The sequence below is a fragment of the Pocillopora damicornis genome, chromosome 11 (genome assembly GCF_964200805.1).
Source record: "Pocillopora damicornis chromosome 11, jaPocDami1.2, whole genome shotgun sequence".
Lineage (NCBI taxonomy): Eukaryota > Metazoa > Cnidaria > Anthozoa > Scleractinia > Pocilloporidae > Pocillopora > Pocillopora damicornis.
The window spans coordinates 15,832,969-15,848,228 of record NC_142680.1 but is presented as its reverse complement, the minus strand read 5'-3'; the positions used below and the strand labels follow the sequence as shown (position 1 = coordinate 15,848,228).

Here is a 15,260-nt window from a genome sequence, read left to right as displayed (position 1 = left end):
CCGTAACATTCTGCGGATGTTTTGTTATCTCAGGGCGATCTGAAATGTACAAACAAACCATCTTAACGAGGCTATGCACATGTTCAAATTCTTGAACATTTTTGCGTATATCTTGAACAGGTGTTCAGTACGGTTTTTACAAAATGATGGTGATATAATGTAGTTATCAAACGTGTTTTACATGGAGCAATTTCTTTCTCTAGTGGTTATTACTAATAGCTGTCATTTAAGATGTGCTCACTTCGGAAGTATTTACATTTTTAACCCTTTAACTCCCAGATCAAATTTGTAATTCTCCATACTGGCAACCATAAAAATTCTTATAATGTTAGTTCAGAGAATTTAGTACTGGATCAAATAATTATACCCTTATTACTTGTCTGCTTAATATTGCGTTTACACTGTAAGGAGAAATTCTCTCTTGGTCACTCATGGGAGTTAAAAGGGTTAAAGTATATTCCCGACCACCTTGTTACGGCCATTCAAGGGAGAGTTTGTTCTCCGATTAAATTATTTCCTACGTCCTTTTTGTAATTCTTTTTCGAGGACTCGAAAAAAGAAGATTTTAAAATATCCATTTCCCTGTAGACGTTACCTAAAGTTATTTTCTGTAAGTGAGGCTTCGCATGTCATAATGTTCTGTTCTGTTTGTAAACGATATCTTTAAAAAACACAATGAACTCACATTTCACATTCAATTCAGCAGCTTTTGATGTATCGTTTCCAAGTTTGTTGCTCGCCACACATCTGTATTTTCCACTGTCCTTTCTGCTGACATTCGTTATCGTCAAAACTTTATTGTCAACTGACAAACTGATCCTCGACTTGTTAGTAATAGGAGATTCATCTTTAAACCATGATGTTCTCGGTGATGGATTTGCAGTAGCATTGCAAGAAAAGTTCACGTTTTTTCCTTCCTTTACAGCCACACTTTCAGGATGGGTAGTAATCCCAGGTTTATCTGCAATTTTTTAAACCATCTGGTTAGCAAAGGGTAAATGAATAATCGACAAAAAGTCTAAAAAAAAATGCATACATGACTGAACATTCGTGTTCTGTTATAAGAAAATCGTATGAGGAAAGGTGTTTTGAAGAGCCTATGAGCGAATGCTATTAAAAGGCCATATTAATTACACGATAATTATGACAAAAGTTGACTATACCGGAAACAAAAAATTCGAATTAGAGAAAAAAAAGCGTGAAAGTTGCTGCCAGTAGACGCTGAGTATCAAAACGCTACTCACACCCTGGTAAGAGAAGGTAAAGTATTCTTACCAGTACAGAAGTTAGATGAGAACTTACATTGGATGTCAACAGTAGTAACGTTTGAGGTATCATTTCCAAGGCTGTTGTTCGCCACACATCGGTAGTGGCCGCTGTCTGTTCTGTTCACATTTGATATGATCAACAGCCTGCCAGGTATTGAAAAACTGATCCTGGAATTGTTGCTTATAGAAGATCCATCTTTGGTCCACAATATTATCGGTGTTGGGTTTCCAGTGGCATTACAAAATAAAGTCAAATTACTTCCCTCTTCTTTTGTGACATTCGCTTGAGGATGAGAGACGATCTCAGCTCGAACTGCAATTTCAGAAAAAATTTACTTCGCAAAGGACTAACACGAAAGCATAAATATAACATAATAACAAATTTCGTTATGCGACCGCTTGGCTCGCGGTTTGCTTTTTCAGCGTATCTTTGCTCCACAGTCAGACAACTGACTGATTATTGCTCAATATTTCGGTGAAAGGACATAACGTGATGCTACAAAAAGAAGCTCTTTATGAAGAAAGCCTGCATAACGTCAGATAATAACATGCTTAACCTTACAATAGTTGTACTGCGTACAAGAAACGGTTCCAATTTAGAATATATGTTACCACATCGCTTACTAACAAACAACTATATACACTAACGTACGATAGCAACTAGCATTTTCAAAATACAGAAACTAGTCACTTCCCATCGAGGCAATTATCTCATCGTAAAACATAAACTAGACCAAGAGTAAGCATGTCAGTAATTAGCTTGAAAATCATCGGAATTCTTTCGGTCAAAATGAGTATTTTGAATGAAATGCGAGGATAAAATGTATAATTCTCGAAGTATATGTTGGTAATCTAAACTAAGCTTACCTAGGTAAGAAATTAAAAGCAATGAATTCGATCAAATTTACTGTATTTAAGCGGGTTAGCAGATTTAATCGAGATAATCACACGAGTAAAATGAAACATTCGAATTACAATATCAAAACATTTTGCTTAAGTTTATGGACTGAAACAGTGAATCTCAACAAATTCAGGTTAACAAGATCCTTTTCTCGCACTACAGAGAATTCAATCCGCTTACATTGTGAATATCCGGAGATTTAAACTGATACAATCGATGCGCAGCCAGGGCCTATACCTCGTATGTGGAAGTCAACGAGGTTGATTTCCACTCCCAAATCTGTTAAAATTCTGTCTTCGAATAATGGAAAATGCCTTTTATCTCCTTGAGTAGATGAATAAAACGCTAACAGTAACAGGACGAAGAATCAGCGAAAAAGACGCCCTCTGAAGGTAAAAATTCAGGCACGAAGATCGTCCATACTAAAAAAGCATAGGTTGATCCAAAGAAAGAAGAAAGAACTGCGAATGAAAAAATAATTACTGCTTAAGCTGCAAAAGCAATTACAATGAGGTATCCATATGACACGTATTCTGATTGGCTGAAACAGCGTGCTTAATCAGAGTAGATTTTCTGCCGAACTTGAGGGAACCAAGTAAATATTCGACATTCCATGATGGATTTCTGGCACATCCAAAGGCTTACTAGTGCTTATTCATGTACAATGGCTAATTTAAATTACTTACACTGAACATTAATCGTGGAAGCGTTAGACGTATCCGTTCCAACTGAGTTATTCGCTCGACATGTGTAATTGCCACTATCTTTTCTTTTCACATTCCTTATAGTCAACTGTTCGTGGCCTGGAGACAAAATGATGCTGGAGTCGTTACTTATAGGATATTCATTCTTGTACCATGATATTGTCAGAGCTGGATTTCCAGTAGCGTTACAATATAAAGTCACGTTTTGACCTTCTCTTGTTCTGATATTGTGAGGATGCGTCGCGATCTCAGGTTTATCTGTGAATAAATACAGTATTTGTGAAAGCTTGATTACAAAAAAAAATTATTATAAATATCAATTTCGAGTTATAGCCATTTTTTTTCTAAATGTATCAAACAGTACACAACTTGTTCGCTGTTTAATTTATTGCTTATAATTAATTTATATATAAGTGTTGCGATAGGGGAAAGAACAGAGAGACTATACTCTCATCCCTACAAGCCTGTTTCGTGATTGCTCACTCATCAGAGGATTTTATTGTTAGGAATATTCGTACCATCGTTTATAAACTTTACAAATTTGCATAATAGGAAACAGATTTTATTTTAGCCCTCTGTGTCATACTTTCATTCACTTGAGCTCAGTTTACTTAAATATGTTTTGCTGGTGTGAATGGATATTAACTAGACTATGCTCTGTGGAATTAAACAATTCAGCGAGACAGATGACTCATCTGAATAAAGAGAAACGTTTCCGTGCGTAATCCGGGGCTTACAATTCGATTATCGTTCGGTCTCCATTTAAGATAGCGAAAACTGAAGTGTAATGAACGTAAGAATACAAATAAATCATTACTTAGGAAAAATCCCTTTTGGTAATCTCTGACATGTTTTGAAGCGAACAGTATATATGCTTGTAATATTTCAAAAAAATGGCAAAGCTGAAACGTAGCTTCAGCAGCAAAGGAGGACATGCAGGATACTGAAAATCTCCATAGAAAAAATGTAAACATGGGTCGTGACTTGCAACGCTTATAAAACAGACAGTTCGAAAAGTTCAAAAAGGGCACGAACTTATGAAATAACCTGAAAGCGCACTTCGCTGTAAGCCTTGTCTCGCGTCTGTTAACAGTACATAATTGTATTAATAGTGTTTTACTTACATTGCACATCTAATATGACAATTATCGAGGTATCGTTTCCAACTTCATTATGGGCGACACACTGGTATCCTCCGCTGTCTTCTCTGTTCACATCTGTTATCGTCAGGTGCGAGTTTTCTGCTGACACATTAATCCTGTTGTTTCTTTTCACAGTATTTTCAACTTTATACCATGAAAACTGGGGCTCTGGATTTCCGGTAGCATTACAAGTTAAGGTCACATTATTTCTTTCTGTTACCGTAACATTCTGCGGATGTTTTGTTATCTCAGGGCGATCTGAAATGCACAAAGAAACTCTCTTAGCAAGGCTATGCGTAGAAATTGTTTTCACGATTATGTTACTATACAACAAGTTGTGGTCAAATTCTTGAACAAAAATTTTTGCGTATATCTTGAACAAGTGTTCAGAACAGTTTTTAGCAAGATGATCGAGGTATAATGAAGTTATCAAACGTGTTTTACATGGATAAATCTCTTTATTTGGTAGATATTTCTAATAGCTGTCATGTAAGATGTGCTCACTTCCAAATTTTTTAACCCTCTAACTCCCAGATCAAATTTGTAATTCTCCTCAATGCCAACCGTGAAATTCTTATAATGTTAGTTAAGAGAATTTAGTATTTTATCAAATAGTTATTCCCTGATCGCTATTTTTCTTTATTTTTCTTCAACAGCCTGTTATGTTTTGAAAACCTGATTCTGGAATTGTTGTTTGTGGGAGATCCATCTTTGGTCCATAATATTATCGGTCCTGGGTTTCCAGTGGCATTACAAAATAAAGTCAAATTACTTCCCTCTTCTTTTGTGACATTCACATGAGGATGAGAGACGATCTCAGCTCGAACTGCAATTTGGATAAAATTTTACTTTGAAAGGACTACCACGAAAGCATAAAAATGACATGTCAACAAATTACGTTATGTGACCAATTGGCTCGCGGTTTGCTTTTTCAGCGTATCTTTGCTTCACAGTCAGACAACTGACTGATCATTGCTCAATCTTTCGTTTCAAGGAAATAAAGTGGTGCTAGAAAAGGAAGCTCTTTATGGAGAAAGGCTGCATAATGTCAGATAGTAACATGCTCAACTAAACATAAGTTGTACTGGGTACAAGAAACGGTTGCAATTTATAATGTATGTTGTGATATCATTTACAAACAACCCAGCCACTAAAAGCCAAATTTAAAAAAAAATTTACGTCCGATGGCAACTAACATTTTCAAAGTACAGTAACCAATCACTTCCCATTGAGACAAAATCTCTTCGTAAAACATGAAACAGACTAAGAGTAAGTATATCAGTAGTTAGTTAGAAAACCATCGGAATTCTTTCGGGTCAAAATGAGTATTTTAAATGAAAAGCGAGTGTAAAATTTGTAATTATCGAAGCACATCTAGGGAAAATAAACTAAGCTTACCTTGGTAAGAAATTAAAAGCAATGAATTCGATCCATCTTTTATGTATTTAAGCGGGTTAGCAGATTTAATCGAGGCAATTACACAAGAAAAATTAAACATTTGAATTAAATTACAATATCGAAATATCTTGCTTAAGGTAATGGACTGAAACAGTGAATCTCAACAAATTTAGCTTAACAAGGTCCTTAACTCACACTCGAGAGAATTCAATCTATTTGCATTGTGAATATCCAAATATTTAAACTGATGAAATCAATGCGCGGCCAGGGCCTATATCTCATATATGGAAGTCAACGAGGTTGATTTCCGCTTCCAAATCTTTTAAAATTCTGTCTTCGAATAATGAAAAATGTCTTTTACCTCCTTGAGCAGATGAATAAAACACTAACAGTGATAGGAGGAAGAACCAGTGAAAAAGACGCACTCTGATAGTAAAAATTCCGGCAAGAAGATCGTCCATACTAAGAAAGCATAGTTTGATCCAAAAGGAAGAAGACAGAACGGCCGATAAAAAAAAAAAATAATTGTTGCTAGAGCTGCAAAAGAAATTATAATGAGGTATCTATAGGATAAGCATTCTGATTGGCTGAAAGAGCTTGCTAAATCAGAATGAATTGTTCGGCCGAGCTTAAGGGAGCCAAGTAAATTCTCGACATTTCGGATGGATCAATGGCACGTCAAAAGGACTGCTAGTGCTTATTCATGTACAATGACTAATTTAAGTCACTTACACTGAACATTAATCGTGGAAGCGTTAGAAGTATCCGTTCCAACTCTGTTTTTCGCTTGACATATGTAATCGCCACTGTCTATTCTGTTCACATTCCTTATTGTCAACTGTTCATGGCTTGGTGACAAATGGTGCTGAAGCTGTTATTTATAGGATATTCATTCTTGTACCATGATATTGTTGGAGCTGGATTTCCAGTAGCGTTACAATATAAAGTCACGTTTTGACCTTCTCTAGTTGTGATATTTTGAGGATGCGTCGCGATCTCAGGTTTATCTGTGGATATTTACAGTATTATCATTAAAAAAATTGTTATAGAAAATAATACAAATTTTCATGTTCATTAAATAGTAATTGCTTTCCAAACGTATTTAAGAGAGGATGTCAGCATCCATCGAACAAATTTGAATTATTGTGGCAAGTCGCCCAAAATTCATTTTCTTCCCTACTTTCGTATTTTGTAGCCCAATATGTTCTTATAATTGTGGTGTAGTTTTTTGGTGAAAATATATTTCAGTTTTCGAGAAATGATTTTTTTCGTTCGACCGCTCAAATATGCAAATTTTCATCGTGAATATTACCCGAGTTGTGTGACCTCATGTAACGAATTTACTTGACCTCCGATATTTCTGTTAACATAACCCCTTGTTTTTTCATCTAAACTTAATCCCCTGTCATTATTGAAGCTGGAAAAGAAATATTTATTATATTTTTTTGGTGAATATTTTTGTCTGACATACTTTTTCTATGTCGAAAAGTAGCATCAAAACAAAGACAGTTTTAACAATGACCGATACGACAGAATCTACTGAGCTTCTAGCTTTTAAAAGACAAAAGGATGGTTATAAAGTTACTGTAAAAATTTCCTTGTTTATTTGTGTCGTTCTATCGTGAGATGAACTCAAAGTTCGGCAAAACTTACTTGCTAGCGACTATGAAATATTTGGTTTGGAAGGTGACAGTAACTCATGAGCAGTTTTCAAGGACTATCTTGTTGTAAATGTGGTACGGGAGAAAACGTTCTCGTCAGCTGGAGGGGTAAAATCGTATTTTTACCTTATGGTTTCAAATTTGATAGAGCGACTCAAACCAATGAGTGATTAATAAACGTTACTGTTGAAAACTGGACCGAGAGTGTCACGTGGATTTTTGTATGTTTCTTACCCCCCACGAATTGAACTTTGAACTCTTGATGAAAACTCTAAAAAGGAAAATGAAAAGGAATGCGTGAAAGCTGTCTTGTATATTGTTATTCTGGAATACAGTCTTTATTCGAAGTTGTCCTGTTGTATACGTTTTATACAGTTACTGAAGGAAATATTCTCCACCAATTGGCTAGTTCAACTCGTTATCATTTACCTTTAATTATGATCATTGTCGTATCCCGAGTGCTGTCTAAAATATTCGTGACTTTACAGGTGTAATTTCCCCCATCCTTTAGGGAAGCTGCAGTGATTGACAACTGTATTTGACTCTCATTGAAAGATGGAATTTTCACTCTTGAATCATTAATCAGCACTGAAGTATTTCCAGCAATCACAGTTCTGTCTTTTATCCATTGCACTTGAGACACTGGTGGCGACGCTTCATACCGACATATCAGCCGGATATTGCTACCTTTGGCCATATATTGCTCCTGATCGCCATCATTTGTAACCTCGGGTTCAACTGAAGAGTAAATAGCGTCGGTGTTAGAGCTAATAAATAATTCGTGTGGCATTCGTAATAACGTGTGGCATGCAAATCTCGCTTTGTAGCTTTGTTAATGTCGACCTACATTTAACTTTTTAACAAACAAACGATCATCAGTCGACGCCCCATTAATTTCCCAACAGGCAAGTACTGGACAAGGTAACGAACAAAATGAAATAGATCCGATAAAATTTTCAATGAAATAAGTAAGAAAAAAATATTTGAGAAAAGACTACAGCTGCACTACCCATTTCGGCATCAAAAACGTGCATCCAAAGGAAAATTGTGCTTCTGGTTAAAATAAACGACCGTTTCATATGATATGACCACTTTATAATTAAGGCTCCAGGATGTCAATGTAACTGATAAAGATTATAAATACAGTTATAACCAGTAAGACCTGAAAATAGAACAGTGTACGACACTTACAAAGAACATTCACTTTGAAATTTGAGGTATCATTTCCAACTCTATTTATCGCCACACATCGGTATTCACCGCTGTCCGTTCTGCTTGTATTCGTTATCGTCAATATCTTATTGCCTAACGAAAAGTTGATCCTAGAATTGCTCTGTATGAGAAATCCATCTTTGACCCAGGATATTGATGGTTCTGGATTTCCAGTAGCGTTACAAGACAGGGTTATATTTTCTCCCTCCATTTGAGTTTTCCCTTCAGGATGGATGGTGATTAGGGGCAGCGCTGTGTGAAAAAGTAGCAGGAGTTGTTAAATTTTATATTCAACTTCCCCTCTTAATATAAGTGGTGGAGTGAACTGGCGCTTCATTTTGCGACGTTTGTATTTTCAACCAAGAGACTAAATGTTCTTTTCTCAGAACAGAATACGTTAGTCAGGGTCGGCCAGGGTTTTTGGGTATTCGGTATTCAGGGGCGTTTTAAATCGGGTATACGGTATATTGCAGCTTAAATATGGGTATTCAGTATATCACTTTCTTTGAATCTCAGGTATAAAGTATTTAAAGCTTCGATTATTTTTGGGTATATTTGGAGGAATTTGGGGTATTTTGGGGTATTTTGTCGATTTTTTTTCGGGTATATTGGTATTCCACTACCCCCCCTGGCCGACCCTGGTTAGTAGTTTTTTACTCAGAGAACTCCTGATTTTCTCAGACAAAAATGAAGCAGATTGGGCTTGATAAGCCTTTCTTAAAAGGTACTTTCGATGCTCCACGTGAACGATAAGGTCTTCGCCTGTGATTGAGTATCTTTTGTCATTAGACCAAGTAGTTCCATTCCGAAAATCTATGAGTAGCTAAAGATTTTGAATGAATTTTTCCTGATTGCATTGATTCTGTTGTAACGTCACATGGGCGACAGTTCACACACTAACAGGGCTTCCCTCTAGAACTGGTCCTCATTCCCCTCTTTTCTCCAAAATGAAAACGAAAGCTCGCCTCTCCAATAAGCATTTCATCCGGACGGCGAGGAAATTAAGTAGCCCTTCTATGCCTCCTTAGAGCGCTTACGGTAAATGAGATTCCTACCGTTCCATGAATTTAAATTTCCAATATCCGAAAAAGAGACAAACGCAGTTGTAAAGTGCTTAGTAGCATTTATTAGCTTGGCTTATGACTGACGTCATCTGGGATGAGTTACCCACAGCATTAATAACAAGGCAGGTGTAGTTTCCAGCATCGTGAGAGGTACTTTGATTTATAAGCAACTGTATTTGACTTTCATTGTAGTGTGAAACAGTAAGGCGGGACTCGAACATGCTTTAATGCTATCTCTATCAATCTATCAGAGGCGTGCGATTTCACGCATTCCACCAGATTAAAATCTCTTGTTGAATATCACACAAGTCAATATGATAGCAAGTACGATTTACCTCCTAGCAGCCAGAGAGACAAAATCGCGCGTCAGGTGTTTAATTTTTGACCACCAGATAGTGTTGGACATTAATCGCCACCTAGGTGACAAATGTTTTTAATTTTCCACCTCTTGGTCTTTACGTAGGGCCCGGTGCACCTCCTCAGAATGTACAAGGTTATAACACCAGTTCGACTAGCATTAATGTTACATGGAATGAGGTGCTGGAGGAGAAACAGCATGGTGATATAATCCGCTATACTGTCATGCTCAAAAAGATGGGAAGTGTGACTTACAAGTCAGTTAAAGTTACAGTTACACTAATACCTAGAAACTTTGAGTTAAGAAGGCTTAATAGGTTCACATTCTACGACATCAAGGTTTCAGCTTCTACCCGTGTAGGGAATGGACCAGCAAGTAATCTCATTAAAGTCCAAACAGACGAAGACGGTAAGTAAAAAAGGCATTCGGTAAGTCCCTCAACGGCCAGAACTGTGGAAAAAAAACTGAATATTCTATAATTTATAAATCTATATTTGCTATGGGTCGAGTTATCATACGAATTGGGGTCAGGAAATTCAGTATCAGTCATTAAATGCGACAATTCTGCAATAATCGATGGTGGAGGTGTCCAGAATACCAAAATAGCTCCATGCCCTTAAAATTGTGAGTTTTCAGGACCTCAAATAGCAATGATGGATTAGTTATCATTTGTGAGGTGTTTAACAGTCTGTAACAAAGAATGAAGGAAGTGTGGAATTTGCCTTTTGCCTTGCGGTTTATAAAGAGAGACGCAGTGGCGGTGAACAAGTTTTCGTTATTCAAACCCCCACCGAGATTAGTGAAATTAGCTTTTGAGAAAGGGTATTAACCTGCGATAAGCCCGCATTTCCTCCTCAGAGGAAGCAATACTCCTTGTAGTTTGATGCCGGAGAAATCGGGGTGAGTGCAACAACTTTTGCATTCGCTATGAAGCTTGTGTTGATAAAAGCTCCCCTTTTCTCCTGTTAAGGAATCAATTTATCACTCATTAGCCTGAAAGCTTTTCCAGTTATTACCCATAATAGATGCCAGAAAAAAAAAATAATATTGGATATCTTGTCTTTGTTACAGTGCCTTCTGCGGCTCCTGAATTAGTGTCTGTACAAACACTGAACAGCACTAGCATACAAATTGAATGGTTGGCGGTTCCTGAAGAATCCATATACGGGATTCCGACCAGATACACCATTCACTACGCAAACTCCGATGGCAAGGTGTATACCAAGGTTGTAACGCCAGTCAATGTTCAGAATACATATCAAGAAGTTATTTCTGGTCTTAAGGAATCTACTGAGTATTCATTCCAAGTTTCGCTTTCAACTGCAAAGGGGGAAGGTCCCCTAAGTGTGTCCAAATCTTCTGCAACCAAAGGTGGATGTAAGTGGTCCAAAAAGTATTATTTCATAGCATTTGTAATGTTATCAATGACAAAGCATTTTGACTCGTCTCAGTTTAAATTTTAACTGAAGGGAAGAATTCGATATATTTCTACGCTAGTGCTACTTTTTCACACGGCTTTTAAGCTATCGAAGAAAATTAGAGAGTGTGCTTTTACTCTTAGAAAAGTGCTCACTCTAAAACCTTCCGCAAGTGCCACTTCACGACTCTTTGAAGTCCCCTCTTCCCAAGATCCCAAAGAGTGTGCACTTTAAGACTCATTTAAGTGAAATGTACTTAAAAGAGTTTGAATGAAAAACTTTCTAAAATGCGCACTATATGATAACTTACAGCGCGCTTTATAGAGGAAAAAAATTGTGATGCGTACTTTAAAGACATTTTAGAGTACAAACTTCGAGACTCTTAAAAGACATCTTGAACTTCAAAGTGAAGGTTTCTTTTAAGTGTAATGAACCTTAAATCAGGCTCGGGGGCGTTCCGTTTCCTGTAATGAGTGCACTTAAAGACATTTTCAAGTGCGCTATTTTAGGCTTTAAAGAGTGCACACCTCAATGCTCTTTGAGTTGCTTACCCTAAGACACTTAAAAGTGTGTATTTTAAGGCTGCTTAAAGTGCACACTTTAGACATCTGAAGATTCTCGCTTTAAGACTCCTTGTGGTCGTAGATGAGGACACCTTAAAGTGCGAATTCAAGGATTCTTTAATTCCAATTAAACATGTTTTTGATTAACCAGGATCAAGAACGTTTACGGGTTGATATTGTTGTTAAACATGCTTTGCAATGTCGTCTGATTTCTTAACACCTCACTGTCTGCATAGCTGGGTTGTAACGAAATTTCCACTGATCTGAGGTAAGTACACTTTTCAAAAATAATACTCCATGTTGCGTGATGTATTTCAGTGCGGCAAAAGATTCTTGTTTTCTGTTTATGTTTATTTATGTGGGTGGATTATACCTTAGAAAACATATCACGACGTACTTTTTATTCGCTTGAAAGAAAGGTAATGAAATTATGACACTGAACACGCTTCAAGATTGTTAAAAGAAACACAGGCGTTTGGAATTTGTCTTCAAATAAGCTGATTATATGACAGTACTTAGCGATCCAGTGGCTACAGCAGAAGAAGAAAGACATATACGCTTGAAGAGAAGAAAGGTAACAACTTAATCTGGGCAGCAGAACGTCATTTCGTAATAATCATATGAACACCGTGTTTACAGCAAGGTAATTCATCTTTATTTCGTGTAAGGTGCGGGAAACTGATCGAAGCTCTCACTGCAAAGGAAGTTTTCTATGATGTTACACTGCTTTCCTGTAATCTGCAGATCTGACTAAAATTCTTACAGATGAAAAAAAAAAGTGTGAGCATAATCTATTTCCGACCTTTCTCTGAGATTATAAGAAAACGAAATAACCCACCAGAAAGATTTCTTCATTGGAAGAGGTTTTGTGAGAAAATGAAATAATTATACACATGTAGACTACATGAGTGCGTATTTTATGGGTAGCCCAAATAAGAAATCAATTAATACCGTATAAAGGTTTTCTCATTATTGTCAGCATGGTGAATAGGAGTAAACTCATTCCAGTATTTTGGAAGGTTTCCTAACATCATATTTGTCACGCTTTACCTTCAAACGAATTCCCCCGTAGTTTTGACAGACACAAATGCATATAAAAATCTTTAAGTCCACGCGACTTGCACTCCTGTTTTTCAACACATGACCTTTCTCGCAACAACTGTATATGAAATAGTCGTAAATGGTCATACGTGGTCTTAAATGAACCTTATGCACCTAAAGTTGTTTACTTTATTTTCCTTCAGGGAAGAAAGATTTTCAAGGAGCAGTTATGACCGGACAGGTTATCAGATCAGTTTGCCAACCAATTGGGCTTTGATAGAACTTAATACATTAGATAACATGATCTTTGCGATGTTACAAATGAAACAGAAATGAATTCGCATAAAAGCACTTGTCAGCAATACCTCTTTTGAATAATAACTTCGATATTTCAGCCTGACCCGACTCTTATCCGAACAACCCGGGCTGCAAAGTTAGAGGAAAAAACTCAATAAATTGTCACCAGTACGGCCTTCAAAAGATGCAAAATCATATGATGGCATGGTAGAGCTCAGTGGATTCAACATCCATACTAGAACTGATACGGACGTCAATAAAGGCCAGGAATCCAAACAGTGAATTATATAATCACGTGGTATGGTCCGGGCATTGCGTTCCCAAGTGTCCCTATTCACTTACTTTTTTTCTTTCTTTCTTTCTTTTTTTCCTTATTATTAGGGAAGCTTGTGGATTAACTCTCACAGGAAGAGGTTCTGAGGTAAGTAATCGTTAAAAGTGTTGAGGCAAGATAAGAAATGAATTAGTGTCTTACTTACATTTATGCCCTACTGACTTTTTTTCTTTGGGGTGTGGTGCGTACACCTCACGCCTCCCTCCCCTCCGCCCTCTTTATACTTATGAACGGGGGGACACATGAGATGGCTAAATGAGTAAAAAAGAAATAAAATTGAAACAAACACAAAACACACACCACCCAAAAGAACACAAAATACCAAACATGAAATACAAACCAAAACAAAAACAAATGAGAGAGTTAAACGACAGTAACTTTGAAATTTTGCAGAGCCGTCAGGGGCACGAGAAGTGGCGTCCATGTGCTGAGCAGTCTTGCACCTATCGTATAGCTTGTTGTGCAACTTGGTACCTGAGAAGCTCGCTGATTGCTCTAACGAGTGATCACTCGGGTGGCAATTGCTTTCTCTCTTGACCTCTAACGCTCCGAATTTAATTTCGTACTTAAGTGATAATTTTTATCCCCCTGACTCTTTTTAATTAGTCTTATGATAATTGATCTCGGCACCCGCACGCAAAACACTTCTTTGAGTGTGTACTAAAAAGTTTGAGGTCAATGACTATCGATTTCGAAAAAATATTTGATACTTAAAAAGGCGTTTACAATAAAGGATGAGATTTTACGGCTTCCTGGGCACACGCAGACATGATAACCATTATAAGTACGTGGTGAATGATGGAGGCTACCCACGATAAGCGTAAAGATTTACAATTTTTTGCTTGCGAATTCTCCCGTATTTTTCAATTACTCTGAACGTGAAGTGATATTTAAGCTTGTTTAGGCTCCTTCTCTACTCGTTGCCAGACTGTAAACTGGATTTTATTCTTATTACGCTCGCTTATTTAGATAAGATCTTTAAAAATTTTGCTGATCTGTAAGTAAGCTTTTGATATCGGGAAAATAAAACTGATTTAAAGCATATGTTTTTAATTCTCGTTATACATATACCTAATAAACCAGTTACTGCATAGAAAGTGCTTTGTACGGATTTTTATTCACTCTTTGCAACTCGACAACTTGGTTATCGATTTGGAAAAAGTGATGTTTAGAGAAGGGAATTGTCAAGGATCCCGCTTAACACTTTGCTCGAGCGATTCTAAGCCGAAATTTAAAACAAACATGGTTAAACCTTGCAAACGACGATTCCACTCCATCGAAAGTGATTCGGACACAGACTGAGCAATTGCTTGAACTGTTTAGCCGGACTTTGAACTTTTTTGCGCCTTATAGATGTGATAATATCATTGTATATTACTGTTTTGATCTTACGCGGTTGTTTTGACCGAATTCACAGGTTTGAATAAATTATTTTTGCACCTGACGCACGCGCTTTGCTTCCGCGTAATTATGATAAGCTATCTCATATTTTTTAATGCGTATTAATAATACATAATCACAGATTTTCCTCCTGCAGTTTGAAATAAATAAGCACTTGTGAATATTTTAAAAGAACAAAAATTGCACTCGCCCCACGGGCTTGTGCAATTTTGTTAGTTTTCGAAAAAATTTACTGCTTATTTATTCCAAATCGCACTCGAAATCATGTGATTTCCTAAACATGATCAAATTTTTATGGTCCTAAAAGCTTTTGATTGACTTCGTCTTCTTGATTCGTATTATATGTAATAAGGGAACGTTGAAAAACAGCGTATTTTGTCTCGTCGTCAAGCTTGCCATTAAAATACTTTGTGAAGTCTAAACGGAAAAGAAAAAGTATGGCCCAGAACACTAAAATTAAATGTAAGAATTGATAATCAAGTAAAATAGCAGAAGAGC

General features: G+C 36.8%; 2 protein-coding genes across 2 annotated transcripts in view; one reads left to right on the top strand and one right to left on the bottom strand.

Annotated features, from left to right (window-relative positions):
* LOC149037792 (receptor-type tyrosine-protein phosphatase S-like) overlaps nt 1–8,512 on the bottom strand; it is a 29,185-nt gene extending 20,673 nt beyond the window's left edge. The window contains 9 exon segments of the mRNA XM_089187368.1: nt 1–39; nt 686–961; nt 1,303–1,581; nt 2,856–3,131; nt 3,998–4,273; nt 6,146–6,274; nt 6,277–6,420; nt 7,504–7,812; nt 8,266–8,512. The exon segment at nt 1–39 is cut by the window's left edge and continues 237 nt beyond it. Of these exon segments, the coding sequence (XP_089043494.1) occupies nt 1–39; nt 686–961; nt 1,303–1,581; nt 2,856–3,131; nt 3,998–4,273; nt 6,146–6,274; nt 6,277–6,420; nt 7,504–7,812; nt 8,266–8,497 (1,960 nt within the window). The 5' untranslated portion in view covers nt 8,498–8,512.
* Nucleotides 8,513–8,973: 461 nt separating this feature from the next.
* On the top strand, nt 8,974–14,404 carry LOC149037791 (tyrosine-protein phosphatase Lar-like). The gene is made up of 4 exons (XM_089186398.1): nt 8,974–9,010; nt 9,814–10,116; nt 10,780–13,448; nt 13,755–14,404. The coding sequence occupies exons 1-3, from the start codon at nt 8,974–8,976 to the stop codon at nt 11,169–11,171; spliced, it is 732 nt and encodes a 243-aa protein (XP_089042524.1). The 3' UTR covers nt 11,172–13,448; nt 13,755–14,404.
* The last annotated feature ends 856 nt before the right edge of the window (nt 14,405–15,260 follow it).